At 33.1% G+C, this 10,901-nt stretch overlaps 1 protein-coding gene across 1 annotated transcript; it reads right to left on the bottom strand.

Annotated features, from left to right (window-relative positions):
- Positions 1-7,067: 7,067 nt before the first annotated feature.
- LOC114389045 (surfeit locus protein 2-like) lies at positions 7,068-9,799 on the bottom strand. Its single transcript, XM_028349634.1, has 5 exons — positions 9,505-9,799; positions 8,622-8,719; positions 8,064-8,450; positions 7,604-7,652; positions 7,068-7,456 (listed from the first exon to the last, which is right to left on the bottom strand). The coding sequence occupies exons 1-5, from the start codon at positions 9,741-9,743 to the stop codon at positions 7,375-7,377; spliced, it is 855 nt and encodes a 284-aa protein (XP_028205435.1). The 5' UTR covers positions 9,744-9,799; the 3' UTR covers positions 7,068-7,374.
- Positions 9,800-10,901: the final 1,102 nt, after the last annotated feature.

The raw sequence follows: 10,901 nt of genomic DNA, 5'->3' as shown, positions 1-10,901 counted from the left end.
ATTTGAAGAAAATTGGTGCTTGATCAAAGATGCAAAAGGAAAAGACGTATTCAGGGTGAAAATGAGGGCTAAAAGCTATGCTCTAAATCTAATGGAGGAGAAGCAAATAGCTTTTTCAAGCATGACCACCAATGTTGAACTATGGCACAAAAGGCTCGGACACTTCCATCTTGCTGGACTTTTATACATGCAAAAACATGCCTTGGTGAAAGGTGTGTCAATGCTCGAAGACAAGTTAGTCGATTGCGTGGCTTGCCAATATGGTAAGCTAGTTAGAAAACCATTTCCTCAATCAACTTGGAGAGCAACTCAAAAGCTGCAATTAGTTCACACAGATGTTGGGGGACCTCAGAGAGTATCATCTTTAAATGGTAATAAATACTATATTACATTTATTGATGATTATACTAGATTTTGTTGGATTTATTTCTTTAAATCCAAGACTGAGGTTGCTAATATTTTCTGGAAATTTAAAGCATTGGTGGAGAATCAAAGTGATTGCAAGTTGCAAACAATAAGGTCTGACAACGGGAAGGAATACAGAAATGATGTTTTTGATAAATTTTGTGAAGAAGCTGGCATTGAGCACCAATTCACCGTACCTTACACCCCACAACAAAATGGTGTGAGTGAGAGAAAAAATAGAAGTATCATGGAGATGACAAGGTGTATGCTGCATGAAAAGGAGTTGCCAAAGGAGCTATAGGCGGAGGCTGCAAACACTGCAATATTTTTGCTGAATAGACTACCTACAAGAGTTCTGCACACAAAAACTTCATTTGAAGGCTGGTTTGGTTACAAACCAGATTTACAAAATCTAAAAATCTTTGGTTGTGTTTGTTTCTCTTATGTTGCACATGTTAAAAGGGACAAACTTGATAAAAAGGCAAAACCCGGAGTTTTCATTGGATACAACAACACCTCCAAAGCTTACAGAATTTTCCAACCTCAAAATGGGAAAATTCTAGTGAGTAGAGATGTCAAATTTATGGAAGATCAACAATGGAGTTGGGATGAGCCAATAAGGAAGTAGCTGCCAGAAATCCCACAGTTCCTTGATGATGATGTAGATGACATTCCTGTCATAGGTACAAGATCTTTATCTGAGATTTATCAAAAGAGTAATGTAGCTGTCCTAGAACCTGCAGAATTTGAAGAAGCTGAAAAGGATGACAAGTGGATAAATGCTATGAAGGAAGAGTTGAAAATAATCAAAAAAAATGACACGTGGGAGCTAGTGGACAGACCTCAACACAAACAACCTATAGGGGTAAAATGGGTTTATAGAACCAAACTTAATCCAGATGGTTCTGTAAATAAATACAAGGCCATGTTGGTGGTGAAAGGCTATGCTCAGGTGTTTGGAGTGGATTTTTCAGAAACCTTTGCTCCAGTTGCACGTCTTGATACAATTAGAATGCTACTTGCCTTGACTGCACATAAAAGGTGGAAAGTTTATCATTTAGATGTAAAATCTGTCTTTCTAAATGGTTACTTGCAAGAGGAGATTTATGTAGAGCAACCTGAGGGGTTTCAAATCAAAGGAGAGGAGCAAAAAGTTTACAAGTTGAAAAAGGCATTATATGATCTTAAACAGGCTCCTAGGGCCTGGTATAGCAGGATAGATGATCATCTTCAAGATCTTGGATTTGTCAAAAGTCCAAGTGAGGCTGCATTATATGTGAAATTGGTAGATGCAAATTTAATCATTATTGCTGTCTATGTTGATGATTTACTTGTGATAGGAAGTGATGAGAAACTCATAAAGGAGTTTTTAGCTGAAATGTTTAAAGCATTTGAAATGACAGATCTTGGGTTAACGAGTTTCTTTTTGGGAATGGAGGTGAAACAAGATCATGATGGAATCCTCATTCACCAAAAGAAGTATGCAAGGGAAATACTCAAGAAGTTTCATATGGAGGACTGTAAAAGCACTACATCTCCAATGAACCAAAAGGAGAAATTTAGCAAGGATGATGGAGCTGATAAAGTTGAGGAAATGCATTACAAAAGCTTGATTGGTTGCTTAATATATCTTACTGCAACCAGACCTGACATTTTGTTTGCAGTAAGTATACTTTCAAGGTTCATGCATTGTGCTAGTGAAGTTCATCTTCAAGCTGCCAAACGAGTTATTAGATATGTTAAAGGCACTTTAGACTATGGTATAATGTACTCTCATTCTCATAATTTTAAGCTCCATGGATATTCTGATAGTGACTGGGCAGGTTGTATTGATGACATGAAAAACACCTCTGGTTATTGTTTTTCCTTTGGTTCTGGAGTCTTTTCTTGGTGTTCTAAAAAGCAAGAAGTTGTAGCTCAATCAACTGTAGAAGCAGAGTATGTAGCTGTTGTTGCTGCAGTGAATCAAGCTCTTTGGATCAAGAAAATTATGACAGATTTGCATATGAAACAAGAAGAAAGCACACAGATTTTTGTGGACAACCAGGCTGTAATCTCAATTGCTAATGATCCAGTGTTTCATGGCAAAACTAAGCACTTCAAGATAAAGCTTTTTCTTCTAAGAGAAGTTCAAAGGGAAGGAGAAGTGAAGTTACTGTACTGCAAAACAGAGAATCAAAGTGCTGACATTCTGACTAAGGCACTTTCAAAAGCCAAATTTGAATACTTGAGACAAAAGCTTGGAGTTTGTAGTTCCAAAGTCAAGGAAGAGTGTTAAGATGTGACTGTTGAAACTGTCGAACAAACTATAGTAGATAAGATTCTTTTGCTATTTTTTAAGAAAAATAAAAGTCATGTTGACTGATAGGATAAAACAGTTTTGATCCTATTCTCTAGGCATGATCTGTTAGTGATGTTATCTTTTTGTTAACAGTTACTATCTTTTCCATGTTTTTAAATACGTTGTTTCATATCAAAATAAAACAAGCCTTTACAATCTCAATTTTTTTCTTTATGCTCCCTTTCATTCTTTAATATTTCTGCCTATTGTTATTAACAAAAAAACAACACAGAAGAGTGTCTTGGTAACCTTTGAAGCTACATTTATAGAAGACTGATAGATCTGAACTGACCCTTAATGCCACTGCTTGGTGCCCTCTTGGCCCTGCTCTGTTCTCAAATGTCATATCTCTCGCCCAAAACCCATCCCCTGATACATCTGTTTTAAACAAAAATGAAATTAGAAAATAAAACATTCCAGTGACAATTGGAAAGAAATAAACGAGTCTCACCAAATGTGACTGAGCTAATAGTTGAATAACCCTGAATGACATTTTTGTTGCCAGCGACAATAGTTTTGGCAAATTGATTCCAATATCCACTTTTTCGTTGTAGACCCCTGATTTTACGTATATAATCGGTCTTGAAGGACGATTATTATCCATTGCATCAAGTGCATCTATTGCTTCGGTGATTGTTTTGTGGGTACCTGAACCATCTTGTGCCACTGTGAAGTCTGCATTAGAAGTTCCACTACTCCATGATGCTAAAAGACCACCTTCTGATTCTGACAATGTTTCTTGAAGTGGTTCTACACACGGGAAAAAAAGTCAAGTCTTGTCAACAATTGTAAACATCTTACGCTCCTATCTTCAACCCATATATGTATTCCAAAAGCTACTCAAAACCATGAGTGAGAAAGACACAATAGGGAGAAATGATAATGTAATAGGCAATATGATGTGAAAAAAAAAAAACTGGAGATAGTTATATTGTTGAGGTGTCCATATATCATTGTTGCTAAGATTTTGTTAATTATGTTACACAGATAACTAATCCTGATGTATCATATTGTTAATTAACCCTGGCTTTATACATACACTGAAGATCATTAATTTGTATTCTTTCATAAATAAAGTTTCAGATTGGCCTTCTACAAGTTGTGCTTAGTCTATGACGTGTAAAAGTACAAAACCAAAAGAAAAGTTTTGTATAAACTTTTATAAAGGTACCTTCTTAAACCTGTAAAATGACAAAACCTAAACAAAGTTGCTCAACAAGCTTGTTTTGGAATGAAATCTTTGTTATCTTTTAGTAAATTGTACTTAATGTTAGGGGTGTTTAATTCAAACCGATCTAAAATAAGAATAAAAAATTGCAAAAAAAAATTGAAAGTCGAACAAAACCTATTTTTTTTGGATTTGTTTGGATGTTTTTTTTCAAACCGATTGGTTTAGTTTAGATTGTGGTTTATGTTTTCGAAACCAAACTAAATTGAATCAAACCACAACACTTATATTACTTTAGTGTTATGTATTTTAGGTATATATCACTTGAGTTTCACAAGTGTTTTATAGTATTATATATATGAAACTTATATCGTGTATACCATTTTCTTTTTTAGAATACTTTTTTAAGATATGTTTGGTTTAAAATGAATGAAAATTTGACAGATTTTTATTATAGAGGGTTTAACATATTAATAATTAAGTTTCATAGATTATTATTAGTAATTTTTTAATGTAATTTAATTAAAAGATGAAAAGAAAGTGTATATAAATTTTAATGAAATAATATTTTAGTAAAAATTACAAAAACTAAACCGAACCAAATCGCATAATATTTGTTTGGTCTGATCGAATTTTATTTTAAATGAAAATCAAACAAAATCGAACCACATATGTTTTATAAGTTTGGTTCGGGTAACTTTTTGATGAATAACCGAACCAAACCAAGCTGTGAACATCCCTACCTAGTGCGTGTAAACTTTTTTGTTCTCTATATACATATTTGTAAACTTTAATTATTTTAGTGTTAATTAAATTTTTAGTGTGTAAACTTATTTGAAATTCGGTTTTTAGTCTCTAAATTTTTGTTTGACTGGTCAAGGTCTCTCAATTTTTTTCCATTAAGGTTTTTAATCCCTAAACTTTTTAAATTTCAGTTTTTAATCTACGAATAAAAATTTGAGCCTATTATTTTTATTTATTTAAATGAAATTTCAAGAACTAAAAACTAAAATTTTCAGAAGTTTTGGAACTAAAAAGAATGAAAAAAGTTAAGAAATACTTATCGATTAAACAAAAATTTAGGGACTAAAAATTTTAATAGAGAAAAAGTTAAAAGACTTTAACTTGTCAAATAAAAATTTAGGGTCAAAAACTAAATTTTAAAAAAATTAGGGATTAAAAAGTTAGTTAACCCATTATTTTATTATAAACATGTGACATACATAGTTGACAAATAACATATGTCATGTCTCTCAAATGTATCTATTTAGATAATCACACACCATTTAGTGGTATGAACAAAGATGATGGTACAAAGTAGCTTGAGAAGTTAGCAAGAGGGATATAGAATATTATGAATGAATTACTCAAAGAATCAAATGTATGAAGTTTGTATTTTGGATAATAAATTATCTTTGGATGTATAAATGGCGTTGATAAGTTGTATGTTTGAGTTTGACTCAAGAAAGGCATATTGATCTATACGATGAGACACACTCTTAAATTCTATGAAAAAAACTTGAACATGTAAACTAGTTGCACAACTTTTACATGTAAAAAGCGGTTGTTCATTTTATTTTAAGTAAAAATTGGGTTAAAAAACATCACATATAAAAGATTATTGGTGCAATTAATTTTGTACTCCAAGATGATTGCTACAATGTCTCTTATTAACTGCACCAATCATCTCTTATGGGATATTTAATTCACTTGGGGTAAGTTAAACAATCATGTATAGAAAAGAAATGTCTTTTCACCTTTTTATTAAAAAATTGAAGCAAATAATTTATAGTGGTAAAACTATTAGAGTTTTATGTTGTTAACATTCAATACTATTTTATGGGATGTATTGATAAATTAGCAAGGGTTCTTACATTTTTCTAGACAAAAATGAGTAAAAACACCTAGTTAAGGAGTACCTTATTAGATCTATCTCCAAAGATTCAATATTAGAATCCAAGAAGCCAAACACATCCACATTCCAACATTTCAAATTAGATTTCAATTGTTTGAGTTTATCTTAAAAAAGTGAATAATTTCCAAAATTCTACCTCTTATCCTCTCAAACATGTAGAGACAAAGTTTTTCAAATATGGATGAGACAACTAACAGTTAATGATCCTATGTATGGTTTAGGTCCCAATTTAATTATTTCATTTAAGAAATATTGGACAATGATATGAGAAATTTGTATTCTCTATCCATTGGGTAGTTATTTTCCTTCCAAACATAAGTTCTTCAATTATAAAAACACAGCAATAGAATAGAAAATATGAAACAAAGAAGTGAGGGAAGAAAAAAGAGATGATGAAATATGAACGTATGAAACAGAAGGAAGAAAGAAGGAAGAAAGGAGAGATTGCGTCACTTGTTTTTCATGATCAAGCTTCTTCTTATAATTGTGTGACGACTATATCCTTTTTTTTTTATCTTTTCAATTGCAAGCTTTCTATCTAGGGTTTTATACGTTAAATGGACTGATGATGATGTATCACCAAACACGTGAAAGATATTTTAATGTATTTTTATGGAGTTCTTATAATAAGTTATTTATATTGGGCCCAAATCTTTATGATTTATTTATAATACTTTGAACTACTTAACTAAATACTATTAGATAAAAAAATGTCTTTTATTAAAATTAAATATTTTACTAATTTCATGCTTGATAATTATTCTGAAATAAAAGTTCGTCTTCCTCCGCTCTGTTCCCTATTTCTTCAGTCAATCCTTCTGGCCCCATCCGTTCAGTATCGATCTTGTCTCCTCTATCTTCGTCAATTTCACCGGCTATGTCTCCAAGACCGCGCCAATGTCATCGGATTTTCCTGAGAAGCTCGCCACCTTCGTCGGCAAATTAGTGATCTCCGTGATCAGCGAACAATGCTCTGACATTGCTAGGGCTTTCTTGCCGCGCTCTCATTGTCGGATTTTTTTTTTTACGTCCATCATAGAGGAACTTAATTGGTATCAAAGGTATTTTTTTGGAGTAGTGAACGGTAAAATCATGAAAAAAAAACTGTTTAATTGGAAACAAAATAACAAAACCATCCATCCAAAATAGGAAAATGCTCTTATGAAGTGAGGAAATACGAACAGTAGATTTAAAATCATAATGCACTTAAAACTGAATTAGCCTTGGACCGCAAAATATGTAAAGAATAGGGTTGAGTCATGATCATAAAGAAGTACTGACCTTATATAAATAATACCAAAAACAGACTTGGCTTTGACTGCATACTTGAAGACTTACAATTTGATCCAGTTTCATGCTGCTTGTCATACAAATTTACTGAAAAAGCAGCTTCTTAATACAAGAAAAAATTCATTTGAACAATGTATTTTGTACCCATATCCCCTTTGTATCATAATGCTAATGACCTGGGCTGACATAATTTAAATCACGCAATGCCTGCAAAAGTTGTCTTGCAATTCTCTCAACTAAAAGTACTAACAAATACTAAGTTTGGTGGTTCTTCTTACTTTTCTTTTTTCTTGTAGCAAAGCTGCTTGGTCCAATTTCTATCGACATTCTTTTCGTCCTGCAGAATATGGGGAAAAAGAAAATTCAAATTCAACATATATTCGTAATTGTGACAATATGGAAAATCGAACATTACAACTAATTTGTCCTAAAATCATTCAGAGACTATTTCATTTCATTATTATTTCATACTGAAGCAAAATACCTTGATGACAACTCGTCTGACTCCTTGCAATCCTCAGCAGCATCACCATCTATGAGGAAAACATCATCTACTAAATTAATTTTTCTCATACACATAAGCAAGAAACCATATGAGACACCAATACTCCCACTCCTAGTAGCAATGAAGAATAACTAATAATAAGAGCATATAATTGTCATCGCATTCATCATCAGTGTCGAGTTACAAATCAGTAAAGTGCCTGTTTGAGAAACACTCAGAATCAATCCTTCCTTCCAAGGCACAAATTTCAATGTAAAATCTGTAGTTGGGATTAATTTGGCCACACATTCCAATTACGTTCAACAGTTCAAAATTAATTCTATCAAAATCAATCTGTGCATCTTTAAAATAAACAGACCCTACGTTATTGACTGTCTAAGTTAATTTGATATTAAATTAAATCTCATTTGAGTTGAGCAAGCATGAGGAGTATACATACCAATTACATCTCCCTCTTCAGTTCCCTGCTCTGACTCTGAACCCCATCTATCGCCACCATCATCATTGTCCCAACGATCACCAGCAGGAGGCATCCAGAAGTCTTCGTCTTCAGTGTCACTGTTCTCATTGGAAGACTTCCTAACTTCAGATATAACCTCCTCAATTCCCTTGTCCTTATTATTTTCCTTCTTCATTCTATCTTTTTTTGCACCATCTGCACTTTTTGACACCTGCAATTTCTCCTCATCAATTTCCTTGACCCTATTCTTTTTCTTCTTCTTCTTCTTCATTCTATCCTTTTTTCCACCATCTGCACTTTTTGACTCATGTAAGCTCTCTTCACCTTCCAATCCATGACACAACAACTTTTCTTCTTCCTCTTGCTCTGTTTATAGAAGCCAAAATGCATCAGTAAATAAAGCTCTATAAAATCCATACGCAATCACCTATTATATAATCTGCAAATACTCACAGAAAAACTGAGCCCACTTCATCAATGAAGCTCTGCTATCATTCCAAATCCAAAAGAATTTAGCAAATATAAGATATCACTGACCTAATTTATTGAGAAACCTTTTCCCACTCATATGCTTCCAGATATGTTCCTCTGACTTATTGACATTGTCTCCAGTCAGCTTACATATCAACTTTGAACTGAAGAATAGGAACAAAAATAACTGTTATTACATACTTGACAGACACAGAAAATGGGGGAAATTTGAAATACTTGACAGACCCTTGAAATTTGGCCCATTTTCATGTTCGGTGTATCTGTTGCCTGATGGCAATTTCCTGTAATGTCAAGTTTAGGACTTGTCAAATTTTGTTTTATCTGTACACATGCTCAGTATGTGCAATTCGTGCCACTTATTTCCGTAAGGAACAGCACCACTGAAAACAATTATACAAAAATCCAATTCGACAGAAATCACCGTTAGTGTGAAAATGCTAAAATCCACTTCTAAACAACCATTTTTTTTCTTCCATGTTTGACGCACAAGGTCCTTTAATTTATAAAATCGATTCAATTTGGTCCTCTAGTTTTTTGTTCAATTTAGACCTCCAATTTTTATTTTTTTGGGAAAATATGTATTTTATGGTGGTTTAAAACCACTACGTAACGATTTTGAATGGTTACCAAATGTGATGTTTTGCAATTTAAACTAAAGAACCAAATTGAGTTGATTTAAAAAGTTAAATTAGAGGGGCCTAAAAACTAATTTAACCCTAAATAATTCTCAAAAATGGAATCTATGAAAACCAATTGCGAAAACTAGCTAAACGTAAAAGAGCGTTCGTTATTGGAAAGATTTGATTGGTTAGTGTGTTGAACCTAAAAGCCCCCATCCAAACACGAGACTACTATGACAGACACATTTGAAGTTCCAAAGGCAGAGTGTAACACAATTGGAAAGGAGAATAGTTATAGTTATTATTACCGGCAGAGAGGGTGTTGTTTGAACATGTTGAGAGGGGGTTTGTTATTGGACAAGGCGAAATCGATGAGACCCAAACGGCATTTTTTGCTGTGCGAGTAGGACGCTATGTCCTTCGAGAGGACCTCGTGCCCTGTTTCTAAGCACTTGAAACGCCCGTTTCCTAATTCTGTGAAATTCGGCAACCCTAGCAAGTTGTTCCCTTCCTTCTTCCCCGTCGTAGCCATCCTCTTGTTCACCATTTGCCAGCTCTAGCCCAAGAACTCTCTAATAGGAATTAATAGTCTCCTACGGTGTCGTGATTTTAGTTTTGGTTTAAAAAAAGTAGTTAAAGTAACATAATTTTTTAAATAAAATATAATTTCATTAATTAAGAAGACAACTATACCCTTTTTACAAAAATTATAAAATCACTATTGAAACCTATGTGAAATGGGAAATGACAAATGAATCCTTGTGGTGGATTGCACTATCAATTTATAAACCTTAAATTAATAAGTAATCATTTATTTTTTTCTCAAACACATCATACATAAAATGGCTATGTAAATAATTAAATGGTTAAGATAAATAAAAATTAAAATGTTTTTAATTTCATAAGTCTCTTTCTTCCCCAACCTCTATTCTCCTTCACGTTAGGACGACACCGGACACTTTCACAGTAAAATGTGATTCAAACAGCCGTGTGTAAGTGATCATTGATTCAATCAAACCCTCATTCAAGATACCCACCATAAACAGAGGTTCAAAAGAAATTAACATCCCAGAAAATCAAATGAAACAAAACACAATAGTGAAAGATTGAAACTTGAAAGTCACATTTTTTCCATCACTCAGCAAAATACGTTAGGCACAATAGTGAAAGTCACACTTTTTCCTTAGCCTTATTCTCATTCTCTTCCTCAACTCATGGTGGATTCTAAAGTGAAGTAACTAATTTTGGGGTACACCCGTGAGGCAATGAAAATAACCGTAGTATGTATTAAAAAATATTGAATGGCTGAGATTTAAGAAAAGACACTGGCTGAGCAAGTTATTTTAATACATTAATTTTTTATAAAATATTTTTTTTCTATCTTCCACCCTTAGCATCACCATTCTTTTGCAACTGCTAGCAATGGCACGAGACCCAACATCAAATTTCATCCAAATTTCCAAATCAAATTCTAAAATTTAATTCATTTCAAAATTTAGATTTTGAACAAATTACACATTATGATGGGTAATATCCTTCGTATTTGAGATCGAAGGGGAGTCTCCATGAAGAAAGCGATAAAGCGAGAGAGAGAGAAAGTGAACTGAATATATTCTGCTTGCTTTATTTCATATCAAAGGGAATATTTAAAGCTAATCATTAGTGTTGTCTAGAATATATTCCAGCATATGCATGGTATGTGCTA

The sequence above is a fragment of the Glycine soja genome, chromosome 16, assembly GCF_004193775.1.
Source record: "Glycine soja cultivar W05 chromosome 16, ASM419377v2, whole genome shotgun sequence".
NCBI classification, from domain to species: domain Eukaryota; kingdom Viridiplantae; phylum Streptophyta; class Magnoliopsida; order Fabales; family Fabaceae; genus Glycine; species Glycine soja.
This window is presented reverse-complemented; position numbering and strand designations above follow the sequence as displayed.

Bases quoted from the DNA above. Each gene is read 5' to 3' on its own strand.
- LOC114389045 (XM_028349634.1), bottom strand. From the start codon at position 9,743: ATGGTGAACAAGAGGATGGCTACGACGGGGAAGAAGGAAGGGAACAAC. The intron at 8,720-9,504 runs GTAATAATAACT...CCTATTCTTCAG, and splicing joins AAACAACACCCTCTCTGCCG to TTCAAAGTTGATATGTAAGC. The intron at 8,451-8,621 runs GTCAGTGATATC...TTCTATAAACAG, and splicing joins AAGGTTTCTCAATAAATTAG to AGCAAGAGGAAGAAGAAAAG.